Source organism: Nanorana parkeri, unplaced genomic scaffold (genome assembly GCF_000935625.1).
Source record: "Nanorana parkeri isolate BGI_ZX_2015 unplaced genomic scaffold, ASM93562v1 scaffold66, whole genome shotgun sequence".
Lineage (NCBI taxonomy): Eukaryota > Metazoa > Chordata > Amphibia > Anura > Dicroglossidae > Nanorana > Nanorana parkeri.
In genome coordinates, this window is record NW_017306334.1 from 1842833 (window position 1) to 1855581 (window position 12749).

At 40.7% G+C, this 12749-nt stretch overlaps 1 protein-coding gene across 1 annotated transcript in view; it reads right to left on the reverse strand.

Annotated features, from left to right (window-relative positions):
- Nucleotides 1-8175: 8175 nt before the first annotated feature.
- LPP (LIM domain containing preferred translocation partner in lipoma) overlaps nt 8176-12749 on the reverse strand; it is a 228165-nt gene continuing 223591 nt past the window's right edge. The window contains exons 9-10 of the mRNA XM_018576414.1: nt 10634-10754; nt 8176-9641 (exon numbers count right to left, since the gene is read on the reverse strand). Of these exons, the coding sequence (XP_018431916.1) occupies nt 9513-9641; nt 10634-10754 (250 nt within the window). The 3' untranslated portion in view covers nt 8176-9512. The remainder of the gene's footprint in view (nt 9642-10633; nt 10755-12749) is intronic.

Consider the following 12749-nt stretch of genomic DNA (forward strand, 5'->3'; position numbering starts at 1 on the left):
CAAATTGTTGAGATAGGAGTTTTCTCTGCCCCGTCTTTGTATCTGCCCCTTTTTGTTTTACGGTCTCTCTCTGTTTTTAGATTTGCTCACAATAGTTCTTAGAGTAGTAGTAAACCCTCAAAGTGAACCTGTCCTTAACACCTACTAAAATGACTCTCTGTGATCTGTACATAAGATAATACATAGATGTAAGTGTCACACATTACATAACATGCATGCACTTGATATACAAAATATATTGAATGCTGGGTCCGCTGTAACTGCTGGCTGCTCACTTGGCTTTCAGTCCCTGCAGGGATCCCCCCTACCCTCTCCATAGCTCCAGTGCTCATTGTAGGGACAGAAAAAGAGGGGGCAGGCACAATTGATTCTAGTTCTAGAGATGTAGAGCTAGCGGTCTATCAGGCAACGGGGTGGATCCCGATAATATTGTCGCAATCCTTTCCAGCTGCAGTGCGGCTCTGTGCTCTCAGTGTATAGCGGGACCTTTCGCCACAGGAGTTCATTTGTAAATGCATTTCTGTGACGCAAAAGAGAAATCAAGCCAAAAAAAAGTTCAAACCAATCCTAAAGGTGTTCCCTAAGAGAAAGCTGGAATAGCTGCCGGCTACTAACCTTCTTGTCCAGAAAAGACCTCTTTGCGTCCTGTTTCGAATGACTTACATTTTACTACGGTATGAAGGCCTCAGCCATTTGGTTTGGGGCATAGGACCACCTTCTGTTCTACATCTCTACGCACTGCCAATAACTTTGATTGGACAATGGCATGATGGGTGTTCATGTTTCTACTGTACTGGACCAGAGTATGTACCTGCATGGCCGTGTTCGTGGAATCCACTTGACGCTTGAAAACGAACATATACTTATTGAACAAAGTCAATGGGGTTGATTTACTAATGGCAAGTAGGTCGTGAAAAACCTATTAGTCCTTAGTAAATCAACCCCAAGACCTCCATTTCAAAATGGAAGCAATCGCAGCTGGGGGCTTTTCTGGTTATACTGCTTTAGGTTTTGGTTTGGATGTACGGAAGGCAGTTTCATTTACAAATCCCGTGCACACTTTTCTCACACCTCCCAAATTCATTGTTTGGTTCTTGTTTTTCCAAGTCAATCCATTACAATAATATTTTTTCAACAAAATGAAACTATTTATTTTAAAATGTCTCGAAAGTGTGTCGATTAGGCAGAGTACTGGATGTGAGCGTAAGATGAAAAGCAGGCCACACGCATTAAAGTACGTTCTCGTGGTCGATGGGAGACTTCCAGCCCTGCACTCCTGGTTAGTTGAGTGATCATTGCTTAATCACTTTCCCATGATTTGACTTTACTGGAATATTTATTTTCCCCAAAGACAGTAATGTTTTCCTTTCTCTAATAGGGCGGTGCTACACAGAGAGACAGTGCAATACAAATCATTGCATCCACTGCTATGTGGGCTTCTCAGTGCCAATACATAAGATAAAAGTTCCTGGAATCCACCGGGATAGGGTCATTCCTTTTTATTTTCTGTTCAATGAGTATTCCCTTTCCATGCTGGCTGATCTTTATGGGGCTGATGTATGAAGAGCCTGCACAATTGACATTTAGATGGTTGCTATAGGCAACACAAAACATACAGCACACGTTTCATATATCAGATTATATGTTTAATTCTGAAGACTTTAGGTACAACAAAGCTTTCATTCTACACTACACAGGTATCTCTATCAAAAATGAAGTGGATCATTGACAGCATAATTATGTTCCCAACTAATTTTTGCTCATTATAGATGTGGTTGGTGGCTGCCATTTGCCTAACCCACCATCTGTTGAGCTGGAAATAAGCACCACTATATGTAAACAATCACATTCCCTTAAATAATCATGAGGCGAGTGATTTTCACTCAGCCTCATAACCTGAGCCGACCTGTGACAATGAAACTGTCACAGGTCGGCTCAGTAGATCGGGAAGTGAGCGAACACATACCGGCGTTCGCTCACTTCTCGATCTGTGCCGGCAGAGAGCCGTGACAGAGGAGGGACTGCATTCCCTCCTCCCCGCTCCTCCAGCGCTGACTGGCGGAACGGATGGGGAGGGGGCGGGTACAGCTGGCTCTTTCTCTAGATAGGCAGAGCCAGCTGTCACTCACGCAGCTGGGTGGATCAAGACAGTAATGTTGGGATCTGTCCCGGCTGCGGCGTCTCAGTATACTGCGAGCCGTAGCTCGCGGTATACTGAGCTTTGGGTGACGGGAGGACGCTAGTTTGTGTCCTCCCGTTACCACTTAGGAGAACAAAGGGGAAAAGCCCTAACCCCATAGTTCTCCTTTAAAACATTATCACTGTTCTTTGCTTTCATACTGCTAAAAAATGGAATGTGCCCCAAAGCAAACCACCTGGGTGATTAGACTCTGATGGGAGAGTGGTGTCTTGTGTTCCTTATGGTCCCTGTTGTCTTTTTCTGTAATAGCAGAATGAATGGACAAATGAGCTTTATCTTCCAAATCTATGCAGGTCCCAGATAGAAAAAGTACACAAACTAACAGTCACTTATAGGATTTTCTTTTCTCAGGATTTAATAAATATTCCCTACCAGTGGAACTAGTTAAGGCACTTTAAGAGAAGTGTGAGAAACGTGGGCTAACATTTCATAGCAGGTCAGTCTTCATTGACAGAAGCTCATTGCAGATTATCTTGGAACAGGACTTTCAAGGAAAAAAAAAAATGCTCAGATCCCTGCGCTCAAATCTGACAAACCACCCTTAATCCCCCCCCCCTCCGCCCCAACCATTGAAATAACTTGTACCACTTCACCTGACCCTAAAACCTAGTCCAATTCTACTCCTAACATTAACCCCATTAACCCTAAATTTAACACGAAGTTGACCCATCAATAATTAACCAATGGTCACTGAAACATATTCTTTAACCTAACCCTAAACATTTATTTTAACCTTAAACCTACCCTTCCCCTAATCATAACCTTTAAATCATCCCCATAGTTCGAGCCGACGTGTGACATTGAAACGGCCCCAGGTCGGCTCTATTGATCAGGAAGTGAGCTAAAATATACTGCCACTCGCTGACTTCCCGATCATCTCCCTGCAGAGAGCGGTGACTGTCAGTCATGGATCCCAACAGGGTTTCCCCCTTTCCGATCCTCCAGCACTCTAGATAGGCAGAGCTCGCTGTAAATAAGCCAGCGAGTATTGTCAGGATTTATCCTGGCTGAGTTGCTCTCAGTATATAGCAGGCTATCGCCCGCTATATACTGAGTTTTGGGGCATGGGAGGAGGTTAGTATATGCCCTCCCATGACCCTAAAGAGAACCATGGGGGGAAAAAAAGGTTACCCCATAATTCTCCTTTAAGCTAAGAGTAATTAAACCTTTACTTACCTTGACTCTGGATAGCTGCATACCTAACCTTTTAATACTAAACTCCTTTCAGCACCTGAGCCAAGATTAAGCAGCACCAATATGAAATCATTTGAGATTCCATGACATTTGCTATTACAGAGCAACTCTTCCAGTTTATGCAGTTACCTACTTAGGATAACTATGGGACTGCTGTGTGACTTGGGACATGTTCACCAACATTTTTCAATAATTTGCCTTTTTATTATGTACATATATACCTCTATAATATATGCTGACTGTCAATTAACATTTTACTGTCGTCAATGATGAATATATTAAATGTGCATGCTTGGCATTCAGGATTAACCTCTGTGCAAGAGACAAAAGAAGAGTTTGTACAATGTCAGATAAGGCTTTTATACAAACGTATATATTAACTGGTCCACTCTGTGTACAGCACTGCCACTCCAATATCAAATAGCAGCAAGGACAGTTATCAAATTATTTCTAAAATTGTTCAATTATTCAATATCCTCTTAAAGTCTGGTGCCTGCAGGATTTAGGCTTCCATGCTCTTACTCAATCTGAAAAAGACCTTAAACTTGTGTTTCTGTTTCTTCTGCATAGCGGATTGTAGGCAGCTTCAGGATTCAGGTTTATGGTCAGAGACATAACTCCCAAACTTCATAAAAACATGGAGCGACACACAATTCTCCTAGTTTTAGTTACTTCTGGGTATGTGAACTCCCACACACCAGTGCTTAGCCATTGGGGTTATGTTTTCCATAACTTTAGTAAATCTAATAAGATAAGGAGAAAGGATGTTTAATGGGCCAAACAGATAGGGCTACAAACTTATTGATAATAACAAATGACTCCAGGTGTGTCATTCAACTGATATCTTGTTGCACTTTAACATGGTTGAGGAAACAAATATTATAGAAGTTTGAGCACTTCATTATCATATATCCCCGAATTCTTTGTCCATATTTGACCAGAACATACAAATGTCACACTGGTGGTGGCTCTTCAGCTGCTTGGTCGTTTACCGTATTAAATGTCAGTTATGTATATACCTTCCTAACAATTTGAATATCCATTAACACACAAAACATTTCTAATGCAAATAGAAACTTTAATGTGAAGCGTGTATATCAGAAAAAACTTCCAAAGTACAAAAAAATCTTTAAAAAAAAATCAGATCAGAACAGGGTAGAATAAAATTGTAATCACAATTCCATTGATTATGATACCAACTTACAGCAAGTCTTAAGTAATTCCATACTTTCTTGTTCTCCAGCCATGTTATGAAAGGGTGCCAAAAGGTTTATTAACAAAAACAGTAACATTTCAAGTCCATTTCCTATGCTGATGTTCAAATGCTTAATTTATGATGAGATGTGCATACTGTATGTAACACATGGCAAGAGTAGGTTTCCTTTATCTTTGGTGTTAGAGTTTTCTTTGGGTTAATCTCTCTACTACAAGGTCCGCGCTCTGCAATTATTCATTTCTTTTGTACTTTCATTCTTACGCTGATCTCGATATGTTGTGATAGACAAAGTGTGATTCTCGGGTTTGAATCTGTTGCCACATAGAACTGAGGCCTTTCAATGGCCTGTGTCAATACATAAAATAGACCAGCAGACAAACAGACAGTTGAAATACATATATGTGAATTGTTTCACTTGGCAAAGTACTTGTAATATTGTCCAGCCACCCTTGTGATTCACACACCACTGCCACATGACATAGCCAGACATATGACCCTTCATTTAGCTTGCTATGTCACCTGCATATGCACTGGAAACTAATCAGTATCAATACACTGCTGATTGGTAGTCCAATGAACAGACAAGGGACAAAGAAAGCTGCATCCTATTGGCTGCACAGCATGGCAGTTGTATGTATATTAAATAGATATGGAAATGAAATATAAGCTACAGATTGCAAAATATCTATCATGTCACCCAACCCAACCCAAACTTGGGTGTATATGGCCAAACCTTACTGATCTGGAAGTTTGGCACCAACATAGAAGTTATGGATTATACTGAAGCAATAGGAACCGTTTATTCGACCGCTGCATACTTGTGCAACTGTGATCAGCAATTGTTTAGATTTTCTGTGATACCCAGCTTGTATCAAAGTGTACACTGGACAGGTTACTTGGCAAGCAAGTTATCCCATGACTTGTACTTAGGCAAATATTAAAATTATGCTATTTACCAGTTCATGTGTAAACAGAACACACGAGGCGTTCATCATCTATTCTAGTGCTGCCTGACCTGATGATAGAATATCTTCATTTCACAACATGGGGAACTCCCAGATACTAGTATTCATGTAATGGCAGTGAACCCAACAGCCAGAACACAAACATAGGTCACTACTGATCAAAGGAACATAGTGTAATGTTACAACAATGTTTATTTTAGCAAATTATTATAACCAAAATTTAGAGCAAGATATATCTTCATTATTCATAGTTTCTGACAGCGAATATACTTCCTAAATGATTGATGAGAACTGTTTAACACTACCAACTACTACTGATGTAAAGTACCTACTGGACTGAAATGCAAGTGTAAATAGTGGAACTTTCCAGAGCTAAATTTTAGGGTTCTTCAATATAAGCAGGCCTGTAACCTTCACACTTTGGGTGATCGTAGGTCATCTCTAATTTCCTATGCACACCAGAAGTATGCAAAAGATCCAGCTGCACACCTACAACCTTATTAATAGTGCACCAGGTACTACCGTGTTTCCCCGAAAGTAAGACATCTTCCGAAAATAAGACCTAGCGCTATCTTCGGGGATGTCTGTAATATAAGACCTAGTTCGGGGTAGGTCTTATATTACAGACATCCCCGAAGATAGCGCTAGATCTTACTTCCGGGGTAGCTGTGAAGACCGGCCGCAGCTCCCTCCCGCCCCCTCGCCCGTCCACCTACCCGCACGCTGTTGCTCTCTGGATGACGACATCAGAGCGGAGAGGCAGCTCCCTCCCGCCCCCTACCCGACACGCCCCCCCTCCAGCAGCACGCATGCCCGCCCCCTCGTCTCCTTAGTTCCGAGCGGAGAGGCAGCTCCCTCCCGCCCCCCTGCCAGACACGCCCCCCCGGCCGCACGCATGCCCGCCCACCTGTTTGTGGCTCCCTGGACGGCAGAGCACAGCTGCAGCCAGGTAAGACATCCCCCGAAAATAAGACCTAGTGTCTTATTTCGTGCAAAAAAAAAAATAAGACACTGTCTTATTTTCGGGGAAACACGGTATCTCAGCCGTAAACAAATCAGAAAATGTTTGCATGCAATTCTCAGCAGTCAAATACAAATGTATGGTACAAAGAAATGTTGCAGAAGTGTAATACTGGATGGTGGTATAGTGTTCAGTGTTGCTGTGATATAAAGTTGACCATGAGATTCAAAGAATGCTGATACATAGAAATGATGGCTCTTAGTGTAGCAGTTATATAGTACCACATTTTCACATTGCTGGTGCACATTCAGTTACTTAAAAAGCAAAGAACTAAAGATACAGTGTATGAAATGTTATTCACTTCCTGAGGACCATAAAACATGAGGGATATCACTCAAGCTTAGTAATGAAATAATCCTTCTACTTCTATGCAAACCTGTCATTATTGAATTGTATAATACGTGTATCATCTCACAGCTATATGACCGATACGGTTCATTACTTAAATGTTATGTTACCTTGTAGTAAATAGAATAGTGCTTACTTTATTTTTGTCATTTTCAGTTAGAATCTGAGAACATGATTTTTTTCAGTGTGGAGACCAAGAACTTGGACCTGTATTCCACATCTTCATATACTGGTATATATTACAAAATGACTTGCAACCACGTGTACTGGATTGATATTAACTGGTCCATTTGTTAAGTATGTTTATTCTATAAATGGAACAAAACTGCAGTAGCCTGTGATATCACAAGTCACATAACGAAAGTCACACCAGTACAATGCGATTTCTAGCTGTTTATGTCTTTGGCACTTTGAATTTAGTTTACTGAATACGCCAGAGAGTGTTTAGACTGTTACAGACCGGATGCATTCAAATGTTTGTTCTAAATATTGTTTATTGTACAAATGGCTTTCTTTTTTCAGCTGAACACAAATGTATTTGTGCAGCCTTTGTGCCGAAATGAACCAAGCCTCCAGACCCCCTCCTAACAAGAAAAGAAATTCAAACTAGATTAGGAGGTCTTGTGGCTATATAGAAGTCTAATTGTGCAATTACAGTTTAGTGTTGTGCTATCAATTGAAATAGTGTAAATTAACCTAAGTGTAGTATGGCACCTTTTACAACTGGTCAGCGGATACAGTTTTTTGGCAATGGGGTTATGGGGGATCGTTGAAGTCTCCTTTTAACTTAGCATTGAGCATGTGGTTTAAAGCAAAACGCTAAATCGTTTTTTTTTGCTCTGAAAATGTATTTTGGTTGATGACGCCGGAAGGTCAGCTCTCAATGTGTAGCAGTTGTTATGCCTGTGATTAATCTGGGGTAGCTGCCCGGCACCTTAAGCAGGCAAAACACTGCCCCACTTCGGGAACAAGTTCCACAAGGCTTTCTACTTTGAACGGGGAGAGACATGGTGGTGGCCATTGCTGGGCTCCTGAAAATTCTAGCTGCAGTTGCAGCAATGCCTATCTTTGATTTTATTGCCCTCCCAGCCATTAAAAGCCATAACTCTGCATACTTGCTCCAGTCAGTCAAAAGAGTTAAACATTAGATCTGCCTGACAGTTAGGCAAATAGCATTTTCAGATAATTAACAATGGCAGTCTCCTGTTTTCTCAGATGTGTCAATATTCTTCTTTATATGGGCACTTGTACATTTGCACTTGACCACATAATTTTTTTTTTAGAAAGACATAACCGTTATATTGGCATACCCTACTTTTCTCTACCTAACCTGTGAATGATAAAGTATAATATAGAAAAATCTAACTTTTAAAGCAAGTTCTAATACAAAAAAATATACAGTATATATATTATACTTCTCTTTATAAGGATACAAACATGCAGCTCACCTAACCATCATCCATTGTTACTGGAGCTTACATGAAGCTTACAATAAACTATAAATCTCCCAAGTCTAAAAAACACAGTTGTTTGATAAGGCAAAGTGGCCGCAGACACTTGTTTATTTATGGTCTGCTTTTAAGAGTATGTCAGAATTGATTCCATAAGTCCCTGCTGGAATGAGACAGAAGGAATGACTGAATAACATGTCCCTGTAACCTACAGCTGAAAGGCAGGCTCAACTTCCTTCTTGGCTATAAGAGGAAGTCAAAGGGGCTAAGGGGTCAGGGATCAAGAGAATGATTAAAGCCCCTTACAACCATGTAGCAACATCTAGCTAAACGTTAAATACTAATAATCATCTACAGCATTGGGCTCAGCAATGCACCACATTTTTACCCTATTTTAACTCCATCAGCTGCAATCATTCAAATTTCTTCCTCCAATATATACTAAAACTGTGCCTGGCACCCAACCTCACATAGTGATATGTTAACTATGTCATTTATAAGGCACTGTGTTACCCTGTACATCACTGGATGACAGAGCAAGGTCCATTGCATAAAATAAACCTCAAAGTGATGTGACATACTGATGTTTGCTGTGAATAGGTGCAGGTCTGTAGTTGCATATTTATTACCACGTACCACTGATGAAGAATATGTAAATATATCCAATAACAAACAGAAAACACCATCACCAGCCAAAATATGTGTTATATAGAAAAGCAAAGCTAAAGGAAGAAAGAAAGAAACAGGAAAGCAAGAAACAGTGGAGCTAATGGAGAAAAACGCTCCCTCCCTTTAACAGTGGATGTGCTCTTAATACAGGCACAGGATATGTGAAGAATGCGGCATGCAGAGCCGTTATTTACTGCTCACTGCCAGCCAATCTCAGAGCAATACAGCTCTACAGGTACTCCCAAATGTATAACTTGGCATGGTTTGTAAAGATCTTCAAAGCTGTCTTTTTCAAAACGGAATATCTATTTCTGGTTTCTATATGTTTTACCAAAGTTTCACAAGCTGCTGTTTAATCACCATATTTGTGTGTTACATTGGATAGCTTGATAGGAGCAATGAAAAGTGTTGAGGATGTTGTTGACATTTAAGAGGAGGTGCTATTCATTCACAGGTCGGTGCTGGACTTGGCAGTGAGAGCTTGGATACGTGAAGAGTTGCAGGACTTGCAGAGGATGTGTCCATCCAATGGGTAGCAGCCTTGATTTTCTCCTTCAGACAGAAGACTTCCACAGTCCTGTAAAAAACATGACGTTAAATCGCTAATTCAAACGACAAGTGAAAGCATTCAGTGGAGTATTATTATTATGCAGTAAACACAGCATCTGTGCGAAAATCACACTATTGACCCTAAAGTGCATCTAAACCCAAAAACAAAGTTGGAATATATTGCAGCTTACCAGTCCTTAGATGTGGTGGCGGCATTTATTTTCAGCCGGTGATCCTGCCAGTAACACACTTCCTGTCCATGGGTGACAGCCCTAGATAAATGTTTATAGACATACTGGGGTTGATTTACTAAAGGCAAATAAGGCTGTTCACTTTGCAAGGGAATGTTTCCTTAGCTGAATGAATGTGGCGACACGTCCAAGGAAACGTATAAAGAAAGAGTATTTTTGCTTGCACGTGGTTGAGCAGAGGTTCACTTCATTCACTAAGCTAAGAAAAAAATCCCCTTGGAAAGTAAACAGCCTATTTACCTTTAGTAAATGAACCCCTGTGTATCTATAAAGGAGCAGTATTGTCACTCTAGGACAGGAAGTGTGTACCCTGTAACAGAGGGGAAGATGTTCTGTAGTTTACAGCGGTAACTTGGTCCGGGCTGATAGGACTCCCTGGGATTTCAGTGCAGTACAGGCTCAAGGCTGTCAGCGTATTCCAGGAAGTTACAAGCTCACTAAATTTCAGGCAGGATCACCGCATATTTAATTGTACATGTGAAACCAATAAAACAAATCGAATTAAAAACTGTGAAAATCTTCTTAGCACTGCCACTTTTTTTTTTTTACACTAGGCTTTCTGTATGCTAGAGGCAGCAGGTGTCTTTAAGGATAACCAAATAAAAGACAAATGTGAAGTGGAATAAACCGGTGCAGTACACATACAGTATGTCTACATGAAAAACTATTCAGCATGTAGGCACGGCTCCTTACATGCATCACAAGGTTTACAAGCATACTGGTGACTTGTTATATCCAGCATACGTAGCTTTCACCTTAGAGCACCTACCTCACAGCGGTAACACTGCACATGGAAATCACGGTCCAGAGCTACAATACGAACAGTCTCCTCCTGGCCAGGAGCAGGCATTATTGGTTCCCTACATACAGAACACCTTGGAGCAAACTTCCTGCAGACAAAGCAGAAAACAGATGACATTATTATGTTATAGCCATAACATATCAGACAACACTTTACAGACTACATAGAAATAGTAGCAGCAGTCCCTGACCCAAAAGAGTTCACAATCTAATGTCTCTGGCACAATCTTGTAGCCACCCACTCACACTATGGCCACTTTGCTGAGAAGCCCATTAACCTCCCAGTATGTCTCTTTGAACAGTGGTGTTAACTAGAACATTTGAAGGACACAGATACAAGTTATAGAGAGTATATAACGCCATGCAACAAGTGTTTGGATCTCAAAATGACCACTCATGTAGGCTCACAATGCCCTGTCACCAAATAGGAAGTAGTAACATGAGATCACAATTCTCCTCTTGTAGAAGGCGATGGCTCATGCTCCTTAATTGTATTAAAGCACAATTAAAGCCAAAACTTTTTGTATAGAGTGGAGATGAATTAGAACACCTCCCAGGTTGCTATTACTGTGTCCCCATTAGGGAGATTCACCCTCACTATTCTTTTCCTGGTGCCTAATATTACTGACGGTGAAAGAATATCTGGCCTGTTCTGGCTGTCACCAGAACAGGAATAGAGGCGAAATCTTCCAATGGGGACACTAGTTCTGGGGACCCTGCTGACTACCAGGGATTCCTCTCTCTTTGGAAGGATTTTCTCTCACTTCCTGGTGTGGCTATTGGACAGGAAGTCAAGTGACTTAATTTCTACTTTAATAAACATTCTAGTTATTGCCGACTGAAAGCCTTTTGAATACAAGGATCCTATTAAATATGAACAGGTACAGATTACGCTGATATAGTGGGTAAAGCTTTTTTACCATAACTCTAAGGCCATAGCGTGATGTTAATTACGCTCCAATAAAGCTTGCATGACTTAGTGAGCCATACAAAAATATCTGTATATTCTACTGGCAGCAGAATAGAAAATAACACACGCAAAACACATCCCCTGAGACTACAGGGCTTCAGGACATTTAAATAAAAGAGAGATCAAAGCAAGAAAGTCAGTCTTAGGAAATTCTTATCGTGCTACCCAGGATTTAAACACGCCACCCAGGGATTAAGTGGATTAGGGAGAAAAGAAAAAGTTTTCATTTCCCTGGCCACAAATAAAGATGTATTTCACTTATCCAAGAAACCGAACGCACGCCTGTGAAAAAAAAAAATGCTCAAGTGCTTAGCTAGCAGAAGCAGCTGGTCTCTCTAATTGTTTAACAGTTATGTATATATCAAAACATTAGCCTGAGCGTTGAAATACAATATTCCACCACTGATAGTAGCCAATGCTTTTCTACTGTATTTTTACTGATTTATAAAAAGCCCAAACAATGCCAAACCTCTCTCGAATATAACCCAACATGGCAACCCCTTAGGCAAGCTAGTCAGCCGTTTACTAGCTACTAATCCCATCCTTTTCATTATGTCTCACAAAGTAATCAGTCAGCTTGGCATACACTTGAAGAGGTGGGAGTGACTTATTCCAATTGGGAGGCGCTTTGTGTGATCAGGGAGCAGGTTAGGCCAGACTTGATCAGGTACCGCCTCTTCGAGTCTATTATTTTTCTGTGGGAAAATACTTCTAGCTGTACATAATAAGTGACAATAACAACCTGGTAAGTTTGGAGTATAGACTAGTATTACCCATAACTAACCAAAGTTACATTTTTATTCTCTACTGGAAATACGGCATATTTTGTCTAAGAATGGACAATGTCAGAACAGGAAGTGATAGAAAATCTCTCCATTGGGGACACAGACAGAACACATTTGAAGTTGACAATATTTTTATTGCTATATGTGCCTTTCTTTAATATATTGTGCAGGTGTCACAGCGGCAAAAGGGAAGGTAAATTCCACCCAGTGGGGTCACAGACAACAACAAATACCTGAGAGCAATTTTACCTCTTACCCCCTCTATCCAAACACTAAAAAGAAACATTATGCTTGGAGTTTGGCTTTAAAGTTTCATTGGATATTAGTTT